The following is a 14905-nucleotide window of genomic DNA, read 5'->3' on the forward strand; positions in this document are numbered from 1 at the left end:
GGGGGTGTGCAGGAGGCAGCTGATCAATGTTTCTCGCTCATCGATGTTTCCAACTCTCTGTCCCTCTCCCTTCCCTGTAAAAAATCAATAAAATATATTTAAAAAAAGAAAAGAAAATGGAGATAATAACCTATTTAGCAGGAATTTTATGAGGAGGATTAAACAAGATTGTGTACTTAAAAGAGAGTAATACCTGGTATATAATAAGCACATGATGTTTCTTTTATTGTAATTTAATATTTTTAACAATCGAGATGCTTTTAAGTATGCAAAAATACTTAGAGTTGAAGGGACATTGTATACATAGCATTGAATGCTTTTAAAGTCTTCAGTAGTTCTGAAAAAGTTTATTCTTTTTCTTCCTTGATTTTTATTATATTGTACAAATAATTTTTATTGATTTATTTGAGAGGTGGGGGGGAGAAAGAGAAATTTGTTGTTCCACTTATTTATACATTCATTGATTCTTGTATGTGCTCTGACCAGATATCAAACCCGAAAACTTGGGGTATCTCATGAAGACGCTCAAACCAACTGAGCTGCCTGGACAGGGCTTTACAAATAATTTTTAAATGATAAGAAACAAATCCCCCCACCCTAACATTAAATAACAATTTTCCTTTTCTACCTTTCTTGTTGCATATGAACTTTTTCCATAATTCAAATAGAATATATCCATATCCAAGATAGTTTTGGTAAAGTACAAATATATATCACTTATAAAATGTTTTGATTTTTAGCTTTTTAAGATTTTCACGAGAACAAAAAAATTTGTACTTGAGTCACTAAGAAAACTGGAGTTGTACATAATTTTTTAGATCTTCATTAGGCACCAGCTTTGTTAGGGTCTTGTGATAGGTTCTGGGGATAGAGAGATGAATTGGTCACAGTGCTGGGGGACACAGATGGGAAATCAAACAAGGAGAGTAAAGGATTATAAGGTCTCAGTGAGAGTCTGTACAGGATATCTATCAAAGGTGCTCAGAAGGGAGAGAGGTGCTGGTACTTAATGTTCCTTTTCGTTCAGCACTTTAGTATATTCATGATTAATTGAAACAGTTTTTTAGGATGTTTGCACTTACTACAATGGGATCAGAATTGTCATTTCTATTTTTAAGTCCTGAAAGATCAGTTTCTCGGGGGCTTACATATGATTAACCAATTGAATCTAGGGGTTTTACCCAGTCAGCCTTCAAGCTGACTCTCACCAGAGTGACCTCTAGGATATGGTGCCATTAGAAACTGGTAGGGGACATGGATGGCATCCTTGCTCTTTGCTCCCTCTACTCAACCCCAGCCCACATACATCATCTTACAGGACATTGTAAGATAGGAACCCTGGCTTCCTTACGCTGCAGTGTTCTGATGGGAGTGGTAGTAGTGATCAAGTGCTACAGTGCCCTAGGTACTGTTTTAAGCTCTTTATTTATACCAGCACATTCAGTACTCACAATAACCCATGGGGTTGGTTTTATGATTATTCCCTTTGTATGGATGAGAAAGCTGAAACCCAAGATTACACAGCTGGTAAGTAGAACTGGACCCAGTCAGTGTAACTTCTGAGCCTGCATGCCTAACTGTCATACTTCACTGCCTCTCTGTCAGTAGTAACTTTATAAGGCCAAAAGACAATTAGTACCAGTTAATACTATCTGTTTACTGTTTATCTTTAAGAGGATATATTGAGTTTAGTTTCATACCTACATCTAAGCTTTCAGTTGTTAGTCGTGTGAGGCGGCTGGGTGGAGAAGACTAGTACTACTCTTTTGATTAGCTAAAGTTGTTCTGTACTCAAACAGGCTTCCAAAGTATAGCTTTCTTTTCAATAGAACTATGTTTTTTAAGAATTTCTGTATAGGAATATTTAATTTTAAAAGAAATTAATTTACATGTTCTAAAATGGATAATTTGGAGTGCTTCTTTTTCATATAGAAGTTCTTATGACCAAGGAATTCACCATAGCTCTTATTAAGTAGAGGATTCTTAAAGAGCATTTAATACATTGTGGATTTTGAATTTGTGTTTAGAAATATATTTTGTATGAAATGTTTGTATATTTATTATCTTATTTTCTATGAAGGATTAAAAATAATTCACATTCTTTTAATCATGTAAAGGCAATTATATGTCAACTTTAGGGTTTAAGATATTCTGGTACTGTCATATTCTGTTTCCTCTGTTGTCCGGAAATTAGATAAAAATTCTAATTTTTACTTTTCAGTGTCATCCATGCTCCATTACCAAGTCCTGTTGACAAAGTAAGTTGCCAATGATTGTTTTTTTCCAAACTAACTCAGCTCTATTGCTTTGAAAAATGTTTCTGTTTGTTTTTAATATGCTTAACTTAGAAACTTATTTCTCTTTTGTAACAAAACCTATAGAGTGCATATAGATATATGGTTGCTGTAGTCTTCTGATCTTCAATATCTGGAGAATTTAGACTGGATGTTTCTTAGGAAAAAGCCTTTGTTATGTCAAGTAAATGGCTATGTACACTAGAAGTACTTGTTTTGTGCCTAGCCAAAAGTAAGAAGTGTTTGTTACTACTCTTTATTTTGGAGTGCAGTTCTGTCTCAAAGTATTTATTAAAGCTTTCTGCACAGAGACTTCACTCTACATATATCTACACATAGAAATAACACAGAAATAATGGGCTTATAGAAATTGCTCTTTTATTGTCCTTGCAGATTGATCAGTTTTAGCCTGATTTGGTCAGAAATTTTGCAATAATTACTTGTTAGAAAATATTTTTTCTTTTGTTCAGAAATAATGGTGTATTAAACTGTAGATATCATTGCTAAATAGTGAAGGAAAAAAAACCCCAAGCATCTTTTGTATCTTTTGACATTAATGTATATGTGAGTTTTCTTAGTGCAGTAACTAAACTATTGGGGAAAATATTTTACATTTTTTTCTTCAATTTGGATAAAGAATAAAAGCCTGTTTGAAGCAAAAGTGCTCTGTTAGATTCCTTTTTTAGAAGTAAAAGTGGTTAGTCACCAACTTGAGGAATACCAAGAATTATTTCAGAAGTAAATGATGGCCTTGCTGATTTAGGACTAACTTTAAAAAAATAATGCCGCCTCTCTGTCTTCTTGCTAGCATATTAATAAATATGAGCCTAATCAAGAATGACTCTATTAGCGATCATGAATAACTTGGTAATGGTGTGATCATAAATAAGTTAAGATATGAGGCTTGGTAGTGTTGAGAGTGTGGGTAAATGTCTCAGCAACCTATTAGTGCCCGTCTTTTGTTTGTTGTTGTTTGGAATAATGCCATGGTTTTATATTCCACACTTGGAAGAAACCCATTATGGCAGGTATTTGTTCTTATACTCTTGAGTTCTAAGCATTTGACTGTTACTTGTAATGTTTAAACACCATAATTTCCCATCTTTTTCTTCTTAAAACCGACCTGTAGTTTAAAGGGGGGAAAAAGACAAAACTATTTTCGTTGCCTATGGCCATTGGATTCAGTGTTACATTTCATGTCTTTCTTCTCCCAGTACCCCCACATACAAATACCATTTTGAAGATGGCTACTTCTAAATGAATTGTGACTTATTGACATATTAAAGAACTATTTAAATATAAATTTGAAAGGGGAGGGAAATGTAGATAGATCTATTGATTTAGGTGGTATTATTTCTGGATTAAGAAAAGGCTCTGTAGCTATAAGTTTGTGATTTGGTTTATAAGGAATATTTTCATGAGAAAGACTTGTTTTATCATCCTTCTTATAAATCTCAAACTGGCCAGCATGATAAATACTACTTATAAATTCTAGACATAGGGCAGAAATATTTTGAAAACTAAAGGAACTGGTTAATTTGAAAAAAATTATTTTGCATTATTTCGTGAATGGGCATTTTTGGGACTTGGTTTGGCTTTTAAGTCTTTTATAAATATTTTGTATGACTGTTGATGCTATCATTTTGTTTCTAGGTTGCTGCTAACACTCCAAGTATGTACTCTCAGGAACTATTCCAGCTTTCTCAGTATCTACAGGTAAAAATAAAGCTTAAGAATTCTTAGTCTTTAAAAGTAAAATTAAACAACTTAGGTTTGATTTTGTTAGTTCACAAATATAGGCTAAAGAAATATTGGTTAGATATAAGTACTAAATAAATACCTTTTCATAGTAAAAAAAAAAAGGATTACAAATAGGTCTTAAGAAGAAAGGATAAAAAAAGAGGATTGTTAAGTCTAGAGAAGATAAGGTTCTGTTTTCAAGAGAAGTTTTTTTCTTCAAATATGAGGATGTGTCAGAAAAAGTTCTTTACCTATAGATGACTTAAATAAAAGTAAACCTGGAGAGATGGTTGCTTAATATGATATTAAGAGCAAATAATTATATAGTACTTATTACATGCCATACTTCACCTAATTAATTCACTTAATCCTCACAGCAATCCTATAAGGTATGTATTTTATTCCCATTTTTATAGATGGAGTGACTGAGGGACATTACACACCTAGTATGTGTTAGAGTTGGAATCGGAATGCACATAGTCAAATCTCAGAGTCTCTGCTCTTAACGACTGTGCTGTGCTGCTGGCTCTATGAAAAAGTTTCTTCATAGGGCAGATACTTGCAATGGAAGTTAATACCATACTTAAAGAGCCATACAAATCTCTAAAAAGGAAACAAATAATAGTTTCTTCCTGGTTTTCGTAGATTTGGGCTGGATTATGATTCTTCTTATTTTGGTGAGGGAGCATGGTTAAGGAAAACCCTGGATCCAGATTTTAGAGATTGAGGTTTTTATCTTGGTTCAGCTACTCAATGAGTTCTGTGACCTTGGGTGAGTCATTATGTTGCAAGTCTTCAGTTGCCTTTTGTTTAAAACAATAGAACTAAACCAGTGATCATGGGTCCCTACATTCTTTTATAGGAATTAGTTAGAACAGTCCTACCTCAGTTAAGAATGTACACATCTTTGAAAATAAAATTATCAATGTATTAATCAGATCTTATCTTCCACTGGGGATCATGTAATGGTGCATAGAAGAGCAGCTTTACACACTTGGAGTTTAGTCGAGTATTTAAGAGCGTAGACTCTAGCCAGAATTCCCTGGACTTGATCTGTGGCTTTACCTCCTGACCTGTTGGAAAAGTTGTTTAACTCTTTTGTGCCCCATTTTCCTCACCTGTGATATGGGTATAGTAATAGCACTTACCTCGCAGGATTGTGAAGAGTAAATGAATTAATATATCTAAAGCACTTAAAACAGTGCCTGGCACATGAAATGTATTCCATAAATGTTAGTAGTTGTTTACCATACAGTAAAAAAGCACAATAATTGACCTAGATCGCTATATAGAGAGATGGAAGTAAACTTTGAGATTAATTTAGTCCAAATGTCATTTTTCATATGAGAAATTTGGGGCTCGTATAGGTAAATTGATTTCCTAAGGCTATACACTTTTGTTACTAGTCATCATGGATGGTGAATCCAATCACTCGAGTACTCTCTAACTTTCTTACCAGTTTTTTAAATACTCATAGTAGGAGTAATCTTTCAATGGTCTTTTATTAATTCGCTGAGAGAAAATTATACTGCTCTGACTTTTCTGTATACATATTTTTGAATTGGTAAAGTTCTAATGTAAGTTGTAAACCTTTTGAATAAAAACTAGAATAGATGCAATTCATCCCTTAGAACCAAAAGCTTATTCCTGAAAGTATTAGATTTATGTTAGGACTTGGTTCATGGAGTTATGAAGTTTTAAGTCAGATTGAGTAAAAAAAAAAAAAAAAAGTGTAATTACACCATCTAGTGCAGTGGTTCTCAACCTTCCTAATGCCGCGACCCTTTAATACAGTTCCTCATGTGGTGACCCCCAATTTCATTGTTACAAATTGAACATAATTAAAGCATAGTGATTAATCACAAAAACAATATGTAATTATATATGTGTTTTCCGATGGTCTTAGGTGACCCCTGTGAAAGGGTCGTTCAACCCCCAAAGGGTCGCGACCCACAGGTTGAGAACCGCCGAGGTAGTGGAAGTAGTGGTTGTTTGGTGGTTTTGTTTTTAAGTAAAATTTGCAGCTCAAGTGTACTTCCTGAATATTAGGAATGTTTTAGAAGTTTAAAATAAAGTTGGCAACTAGTCTCTTATAAGTGTTAGCTGTATTTTAATGTGGGTTCTGGGCAGGATGGCTTTTATTAGATTCTTTCATCTATACTCTTAGAGTTATATTAAAAACCAGTACTCTAATTCCAATTAGACCAGATTTTTCCTAACCATTATTTATCAAGGATGTGGAGAGCAATAAGTGCATGCTTTAAACCTCAAGTATTGTATTTGAAGCATATGCTTCTTTGTTGAGGTGGCTCAGAGGTATTAGGGTGGTAAGTGTTCTTCTTTAGGTAATAACAGAAATAGAAGAAATGAAGTTTAAAGATATGCCAAAACCACAACTGTGTGAGCATTTCCACCTTGACTTCCATGAAGGAGACCCTCTTAATAGCTATCAAATATTAACAAGTGACCTAGAGATAAGGCTTTACTTGCCAATGTCTTTCTCTATAAAAACGTTTCTTTGCAGCTGCCAAGTAGTTATATAACTCCTTGACTCCTTAATTACATTCAACAAGTACTTGGATTCTTAACTTATTTTTGGCATATTTAATTGCTAAGTCCTATACAGTCACAGAGATAATCAGGACACCTGCAAATGCAGTAGGCTTTGAGAGTGAAGTAATTTCTATTATGTGTTTTTTTAAATAATGTATATATATATTTATATGTATATGTATATAACCTTTTAAACAGGAAAAATTAAAAGATACTTTTATTTTAGCTGTCATACCCATGCAGCAAACCCATTAAGATGTATTTGCTCCCAGCCTGTGTGGCTCAGTTGGTTGAGTGTAGTCCCACGCACCAAGAATTTGCTGGTTCAATTCCCCATCAGGGTACATGCCCAGGTTGCAGACTTGATCCCCAGTAGGGGTCGTGCAGGAGACGGCCAAGTGCTGTTTCTCATTGATGTTTCTATCTCCTTTTCCTTTCCTCTCTCTAAAAATCCATACAAGCATTTTTTTTTTAAAAAAAAGAAATATTTGACAAGATTGTTTTGACTTAGTTTGCCATAAGTTTGATTAGTTTATGATATTGAGAAGATTGAATTGATTGATTTAAAAAGATATTTTTGTTGATTTTTAGAAAGAGAGAGGAATATCAATGGGAGAGGGAAACATTGATCGGCTGCCTCCTGCACACCCCCTACTGGGGATCAAGCCCTGACCTGGTATTGAACTGGCAACCTTTTGGTGCCCTAGATGATGCCCAACCAACTGAGCCACACTGGCCAGAGCGGATTGATTGATACTTATAAAATTTGAGGTTAAAACATTTGTTGGAGCCCTAATTGGTTTGGCTCAGTGGATAGAGCGTCGGCCTGCAGACTCAAGGGTCCCAGGTTCGATTCCGGTCAAGGGCATGTACCTTAGTTGTGGGCACATCCCCAGTAGGGAGTGTGCAGGAGGCAGCTGATCGATGTTTCTCCCTCATCGATGTTTCTAACTCTCTATCCCTCTCCCTTCCTCTCTGTAAAAAATCAATAAAATATATTTAAAAAAAAAACATTTGTTGGATTCTTCTACTGTGGGTTTTTGTTTCTGCGTTTTTTTTAACTCTTGTGAATTATGAGTTAAAAAAAAAACCAAGGTGACTTGTGTTCTGTTAAAAGGGAAGTTGCTGTTAGAGCACACCTAACGGTAGTACTTGCAGCCAAACAAATGAGGCTAAAATGATGTGACCTGTATATGTATATTTTACAAAGTAGATTTATCATGTTTGAAAGTAAGATACAAAGTGGAATGTAATATGAGAGTATTTTCAGAATGTGCTAAAAATTAATTACTCTTCAAAGGAATCAAGGTGAGTTTATTAGAATCTCTTGTGCTTTGTAATATTAGGAGGCCTTACATCGAGAACAGATGTTGGAACAGAAGTTAGCCACGCTTCAGCGGCTACTAGCCATCACCCAAGAGGCTTCCGATACCAGTTGGCAGGTATTCCAGTTGCCTTTATTTACAAGAAGCATTTAAATTTAATGTCCCTTAGATGTTGATTAAACTAAAACTAAAATTTTGTAGCAAGCAAAAACAAAGTTTTTTTCTAATGAACAAATAATGAAAACTTAGCATTTTACACTGGATATTGGTCAGTTTTATGATTTTCTTTTTTGGGCAGTGGCAGTCTTTTTGATATGTTATTTTTTTAATTGCTGTGGGATTTTATTTGTATTTGATTTTTCTTCAACAGGCTTTAATAGATGAAGATAGACTCTTATCACGGTTAGAAGTTATGGGAAACCAATTACAGGCATGCTCCAAAGTAAGTATTAATCTTAAGTACATAAAGAAAAACACGTACTTTTTATGTAGCTTCAATTTTTTGTCATTTTAAGTACATGCTAAAAACAATTATACATTTTCGCTGTTCTTTTAAATCCTTTGTCATTATGGGAAATTTCAAACATACATGTATGTAGAAAGAATTGTATAGTGAATACCCATGTACAACTCTTTATCTTTTTTCACAGTTGATATTTGTTGGAGAATCTGGGTCATTTGTCCTCTATGATTTCTCTCATTCTGGATTGTTATTTAAACATTCTTCTAGCCCAGCTGGTGTGACTCAGTGGTTGAGCGTCGACCTATGAACCAGAAGGTCACAGGTTCGATTCTGGTGAGAGCACATGCCAGGTTGCAGGCTCGATCCCCAGTGTGGGGCATTCAGGAGGCAAGCCGATACTCTCTCATCATTGATGTTTCTCTTTTTCTCTCTGAAATTAATAAAAATATATTAAAACAAACAAAAACATTCTAACTCCCCATCCCATACCATAAATTGGTAGTTTGATCTAGAGATTTGATTTGATTTAGGTTCAGTTTTTTTTATGTGTGTGTGTTTTTATTTTGCCAATACACTTCATGAGTGGTATTGTGTACTTTTACCAAGAGGTATCATATGTCTAGTTGTCTTTCTTTTGGGGATATTAGCAGTCATTGATGATCCTTGCCTACATCTGTTGTTTTATTCAGGGTTGTAAAAATGGTGATGTAATTTTATCATCCCTTCATTTACTTGGTTCGCCTGAAGTACACTTTCTTTAGGAAAAAGCAGGGTAAATGGGAGTATTTTCAGAATCATAGATTTCAAAATAACGAATTGCTTCCTTCTCATCCACCAAAGAATGATCATGAACTGTTTTCTCCCCTTAGATTTAATACGTCTGGTGTATTTCGTCCTATAGTGTTTGTTTTTCTTATTGATGCACAATTACCCCATCATTGATCCATGAGAACTTCATGTTGGCACCTGAGTCCTTTTGATAGAACCCTAGCAGACTCTGTCTGATAGCTTCCTGCTTTCATATCAGACAAGACATTCCAGGCTCATCTTGTACATTTCCTGCCTCAGACTTCGGATCAGCTTTTCCCTGTGGTGGTCTTACTCCTTTTGGTTTAACCATGGTTTTAAAATGGGTGGGCCCTTTGAAGGTAAAAGATTATTTTTTTCCACAAATGTAAATATTGTGGCTTACAGTGAATATGAAAAATAGCAGAGATAATTCATTTTGTATAGTTGAGAGAAATTCTTAATTGTCTTTGATTTTTTTTTCTGTTGGAAGTATGAATATATTTGTGAAGAATAATTTACTAATGAAACCTTTTATTGATTGATTGATTTTATTGATTTTAGAGAAAAAGGGAGGGAGGGAGAGAGAGAGACAGAGACAGAGACATTGATTTGTTGTTCCACTTATTTATGCATTCATTGGTTGATTCTTGTATGTGACTTGACTGGAGATCAAAGCTGCAGTCTTGGCGAATCTGAACAACACTCTTACCAAATGAGTTACCTGGCTAGAGCACTAATGCACCTTTTAAATACAACCTCATTTAATTACAGAGCCAACACCATCTGTGTTTGAAGTATAGTAAACCCTTGATTTTTTGGACCTTGATTTAATGAATTTCAGATTTAATGGACAGAATTTCTGGTCCATATGTCATAGGTGAAAATTAACATCCTATTAATTTTAAAATGTTTTTAACCAAGATTTGCTTATAATTAAATTAATGGGTGTGTTTTATTTTGTTATTAATTCACTATGATTTTTAACAAATTTTAGCAAATAGGCCATCTGTTGGAGAAAACACTGTAATAATTTCACCGACATAAATAAGTATTACATATTTACAATTCTGGCCTACATATTTAAATCCAAAAGTCACCACTTGTAAACAATTTTAGCATGTGATCTCTTTGCCTTGCTTGCGGTAATTGGTTCTGTTTTCTTGGGGCCTGACTTTCTGCAGCAGTTTTTCTGTTCTTTTTTGTTTTTGTTTTTGATTGATTTCAGAGAGAGGAAGGGAGAGGGAGACAGGGATAGAAACATTAGTGATGAGAGAGAATCATTGATTGGTTGCCTCCTGCACTCCTTGCCCCCTACTGGGGATTGATTCTGTAACCCAGGCATGTGCCCTGATAAGGAATCAAACCATGACCTCCTGGTTCATGGGTTGACGATTAACCACTGGGCCACACTGGCTGGGCTTTGCAGCAGCTTTAACTCCTACTGGCTAGGCCACGCCCCAGCCATGTGTATTTGTTTACTCATGGTGATTGGTGAATGCACATGTTTATTAGACCTATTCATTATAAATTTAAAATTACAGTAACACATAGAAAACTTTTCTGTGAAATTAAACTTTTCATACCTACTTAATTTTAATTACACAAACGTGTCTACATAAATAAAACATGTAAACTAATTTGTTAATTTTTTAAAAATATTTTTAATTGATTTCAGAGAGGAAGGGAAGAGGGAAAGAGAGCTATAGAAACATCATTGATGAGAGAGAATCATTGATTGGCTGCCTTCTGCACCCCCGTACTGGGGATCGAGCTCGCAACCCAGACATGCACCCTGACTGGGAATCGAACCATGACCTAGTTCCTAGGTTGATGCTCAACCACTGAGCCACGCCAGTTGGGCAAATTTGTCAAATTTTTAACCTAATGTATTCGGGAAACCTTTATTATATTACAGACTTTAGACTTTAACAACACCCCCTCACCCAAATTAGTCCGTTATATCAAGGTTTTACTGTATCTTCATATAGAATTCAAAGAGCATCATAATTTGTTATTTTTTCAAATGGTAAATACTTTCAAAAAATAACTTGGCTATAATTATAAATATCTTTTAATCCTAGAATCAAACGGAAGATAGTTTACGGAAAGAACTCATAGCATTACAAGAGGATAAACACAACTATGAGATGACAGCCAAAGAGTCTCTGAGGCGGGTTCTGCAGGAGAAAATTGAAGTGGTTAGAAAACTTTCAGAAGTTGAGGTATTTCAATTTAATAAATATTAAATAGTAATATGATTTTTAAATTTTAGCATAAAATGGCTAATATTTCAGGAAACTTGGATAGTGTTACTTAGCTAGCAAATATTTCCTGTCCGTCAGGTGGGAGGGAGCAGCGAGCTGTTCTCATTGTCAGGAATTCTCAACATAACCAATAAAACTATGTGAGTTCTCCTGCTTATGGTCCCTAGTTAGTGATTGAGGAAATAAAAGCCTGACCAGGGCATCTTACTATTTGCACTCTGCTTAGGATTCATCTTGCACACAATGGACCAGGATATGTGCCAGGGAATTATCTCCTGTCACCTTAGTTTGCTTTTCTTCCAGTTGAGGGTAATCAGTATAAAGCAGAGAATTTACACCAAATGTTTTTACTTTACCCATCTTCCAGAGAGGAAAACTAACTGTCTTAACTTTAAAGATTCAAAGAAGAAATTATCTCTAAGGTCCTTCTTAAGTCTTTAAAATGATCTTATTGATAACACAGGTCATTCCTTTGAACCAATGTAAAATTGCCACAGAAGTTACCTGTTACTGGATTTGGTTAAAATGCCCATTGTAAACTAAATAGTATACATACCTCCATATAAGGATAGTTTCTATAATAGCTCTATCCCATAGTGACTGATTCACTGTCATGTCATTAACTTGACATGCAAGGAAAGAAAGTTGCTAGCTGTTTTATAACTTTCTTATTAAATTGATTGCTGCATATTATTGAACTTGCTTTCAGGAGTTGAGAGGCTTAAAATTTTTTCAAGACTAAATAAACGTCATACTCAGTGGTCTTTTAAAAGTGTAATTATATAAAGGTAGCATTCTCTCCTCTCTGTCCCTGTTTTGTTGTGTGTGTTTTTAATTCGTAGTTGTATTTTCTGTTTTAGCATGCATCTGGAGTAAATTGAAATCCTTGTTATTTACATGAAGTTCAGGGCAGATGTTGATTTAGAACAGCCCACAGAGTTACACTTTTTATAAATGGACTTTAGAATGTGGATTAATCCTAAATCAATTGCCTGTAAACTTGAATTGCAGCGAAGTCTGAGTAATACTGAAGATGAATGTACCCACCTGAAGGAAATGAATGAACGGACTCAGGAAGAATTAAGAGAATTAGCCAATAAATATAATGGAGCAGTTAATGAGATTAAAGATTTATCTGATAAACTGAAGGTATGTGTTTACTCGACCTGAAAGTATATTAAGTTAATTGGCCCTAACACACTGGATAGCTTACGAATTTAGGTATTACGGAACAGTTGCTGATGTAAAATTTGGTAATCGTTGAAATTTATAGTAAAAATAAGGTGCTTATATTTAGCCCAAACCCCATTGCCATAGATAATTGAAAGTCTATAAAAGTTGACATAGTTTCTCTTAATGGAAATAAATAGTCAGTACTTCACAATAGACAGCAAAACCCAAGGTACTCAGACTTTTAAAAAAATTTTGAATCTGCTTATCTTTATTTTTTTTTTTCATTTTTGCCAACATTATTTTTAAAAAACCCCACATTTCCCATTAATGGTTTTAGTCAAGAATGAGAGTACAATAACATAGAAAACCTAGATTTATTTGTTAAGCTATTACAAAGACAAAACAATTATCATGTGGAGTACTTCATCCCAATTTCATGTGTTCTGCTACAGAAACTGAATTAAGAGGCTACAAATGAAAGGATATAACATAAACATAACCGCTATAATAGAACAGACTGGGACTGGTGAAACACGGTGAAAGGAGCAAAAGCTAGTCAGAAGCAGCACTTGTGTTAGTATGTGTGGCTGGGATGTTTCAAAAAGGCTCCCTAGAGATGCCTGAATGAATTAATCTGGGTCCCAATAGTAAAAAGATCCTTACCCCTGTGGAGAATGAACAGAGGCCAAATTCATCTGAGATCTTTGTCTTTCTTTTTAAGGGTAAGGGTGTCCTTAGGCCCTAAAGGGGTCTATCTTAGATTCAGCCTCTCTTCCATCCCGTCTACCAACACCTAAGTGCCCGTGCATTTTCACCCCATACCCCTGCTAGATTACAGAAGATACATACACTGAAGGCAGGAATTATAGGCCTACTCAGAAGGTACCTAAACACAGAAAGTTTGGGGATAAAAGATAAACTACAAATACCTTCTTGGTTAAGTAAATTCACCTTGGTTTATAAAGGTCATAGTTTCTTCTGCTGGTGACAACTTGTTGTCTCATACAGTCTGTCTCAAGAAAGAACTGGTTCAGGAAGTTTTGGAGAAGGAAAAATATTTTCATCAACACCCACTCCACAGAGGAAAAGGCACCAGGTTCTCTCCTACAGTTATGAGCAGAATCCCAAAGCAACATAAAATCATTTTCAGTGATCAACCACTGCATCCTCAAACTGTCCAGCAACTGTGGGTGTAGTATCTACCTCCATCCCATCTTCATAATCTCTTATTGAATCTTCTGTCTGGACTCCAGCCATGTTAATACTGGCTGCTCACAGACTGAGAAAGCATTCCTTCGAATCTCTCCAGTGTGGCCTGGCCTTCGGCCGTTAAGTGGAATAATCCTTCTTCATAGGTGTAAAATGTAGGCATGTCCCCCTACCCTTGTTCATGTGCTTCCACATCATATTCTTCTCCATCGTAATCATCTGAATCTTCATCCTCGGGATCTGGATGCAAAGCCTGGCATTCACACATTGCAGTGAACATTGCCTCCAATGCTGATTTATCACTAGGCACAAATCTAAATTCAGCAATAGGTTCAACATCATCATCACTGTCTTCCTCTTCTTCATTAGTAACAGATTCTTTTGATTCTTCTTCAAATTTGGCATTCACCATAACATATAAATGCTCTCGTGGATAGGCATTTAGGTTCCTAGACACTGCATGCAAACTAATGGTGGGGTATTCCAGTGAGAATCCCAATCCAGAGCCATCTAACCAAGACAGGCAGCTCTCAGTGATGTAAAGAGTGCCGGTGCCCAGGCCCTTCCCATTCAGCACCGCCTCGGTATCGGGCTGCTGCCGCTGGAGCCCCTCAGCCGACCCGGGTGGCGGGAAACTTTTGAGGAAGCTCCTTGCGGTAGTGAGGGCCAAGATGCAGACCAAGAGGGAGCTGAAGCACAGCAAGACCCAGCTCACCGCATCCCGCGCCGGAAGCGATCTGAATCTGCTTCCCTTTAGGCAGTCCCAAAGGCAGGGCCCAGCGGTTAGTGTTGAACAAGCCCGGAGAGAACCTGGGAGTGATCTGCTTGCACCCTGTAGCTTCCCAGGGTGCCTTTGACTCTGCTTCCGCTTCAGCTCTCGGTAGCTATAGGGACATACAGGATAAGGACAGACCAGACCATAGGTAACGGCAAGTTGGTCCTTTAAAATGTTATAACTGAGTTTGTGAAGACCCATCTGTATGTAATTCAAACCATGGATTGAGTGGCTAGAAGAGATAACATTTGTTAGAGAAGGCGAGAGCATACCTCTTGTTGGTCTTGTAAAAAGGAGGTTGTTTTGAAAAGTGCTTGTAA

General features: G+C 35.8%; 1 protein-coding gene and 1 pseudogene across 17 annotated transcripts in view; one reads left to right on the forward strand and one right to left on the reverse strand.

The window, feature by feature from the left end:
• The window catches only part of SLMAP (sarcolemma associated protein), a 164091-nt gene that overhangs the window by 93088 nt on the left and 56098 nt on the right, over window positions 1-14905 (forward strand). For 16 of the 17 annotated variants that reach the window (XM_005868385.2, XM_014541353.1, XM_005868393.2 and 13 more), the window contains 6 exons: window positions 2222-2258; window positions 3948-4010; window positions 7934-8029; window positions 8283-8354; window positions 11246-11386; window positions 12440-12577. In XM_005868385.2, the coding sequence (XP_005868447.1) occupies window positions 2222-2258; window positions 3948-4010; window positions 7934-8029; window positions 8283-8354; window positions 11246-11386; window positions 12440-12577 (547 nt within the window). Of the gene's footprint in view, window positions 1-1477; window positions 1528-2221; window positions 2259-3947; window positions 4011-7933; window positions 8030-8282; window positions 8355-11245; window positions 11387-12439; window positions 12578-14905 lie in introns of those variants that run through there. The other variant, XM_014541357.1, reaches the window with a different exon arrangement.
• LOC102239506 lies at window positions 13563-14786 on the reverse strand (annotated as a pseudogene).

This window comes from Myotis brandtii, unplaced genomic scaffold (genome assembly GCF_000412655.1).
Source record: "Myotis brandtii unplaced genomic scaffold, ASM41265v1 scaffold268, whole genome shotgun sequence".
In the NCBI taxonomy this organism is placed as follows: domain Eukaryota; kingdom Metazoa; phylum Chordata; class Mammalia; order Chiroptera; family Vespertilionidae; genus Myotis; species Myotis brandtii.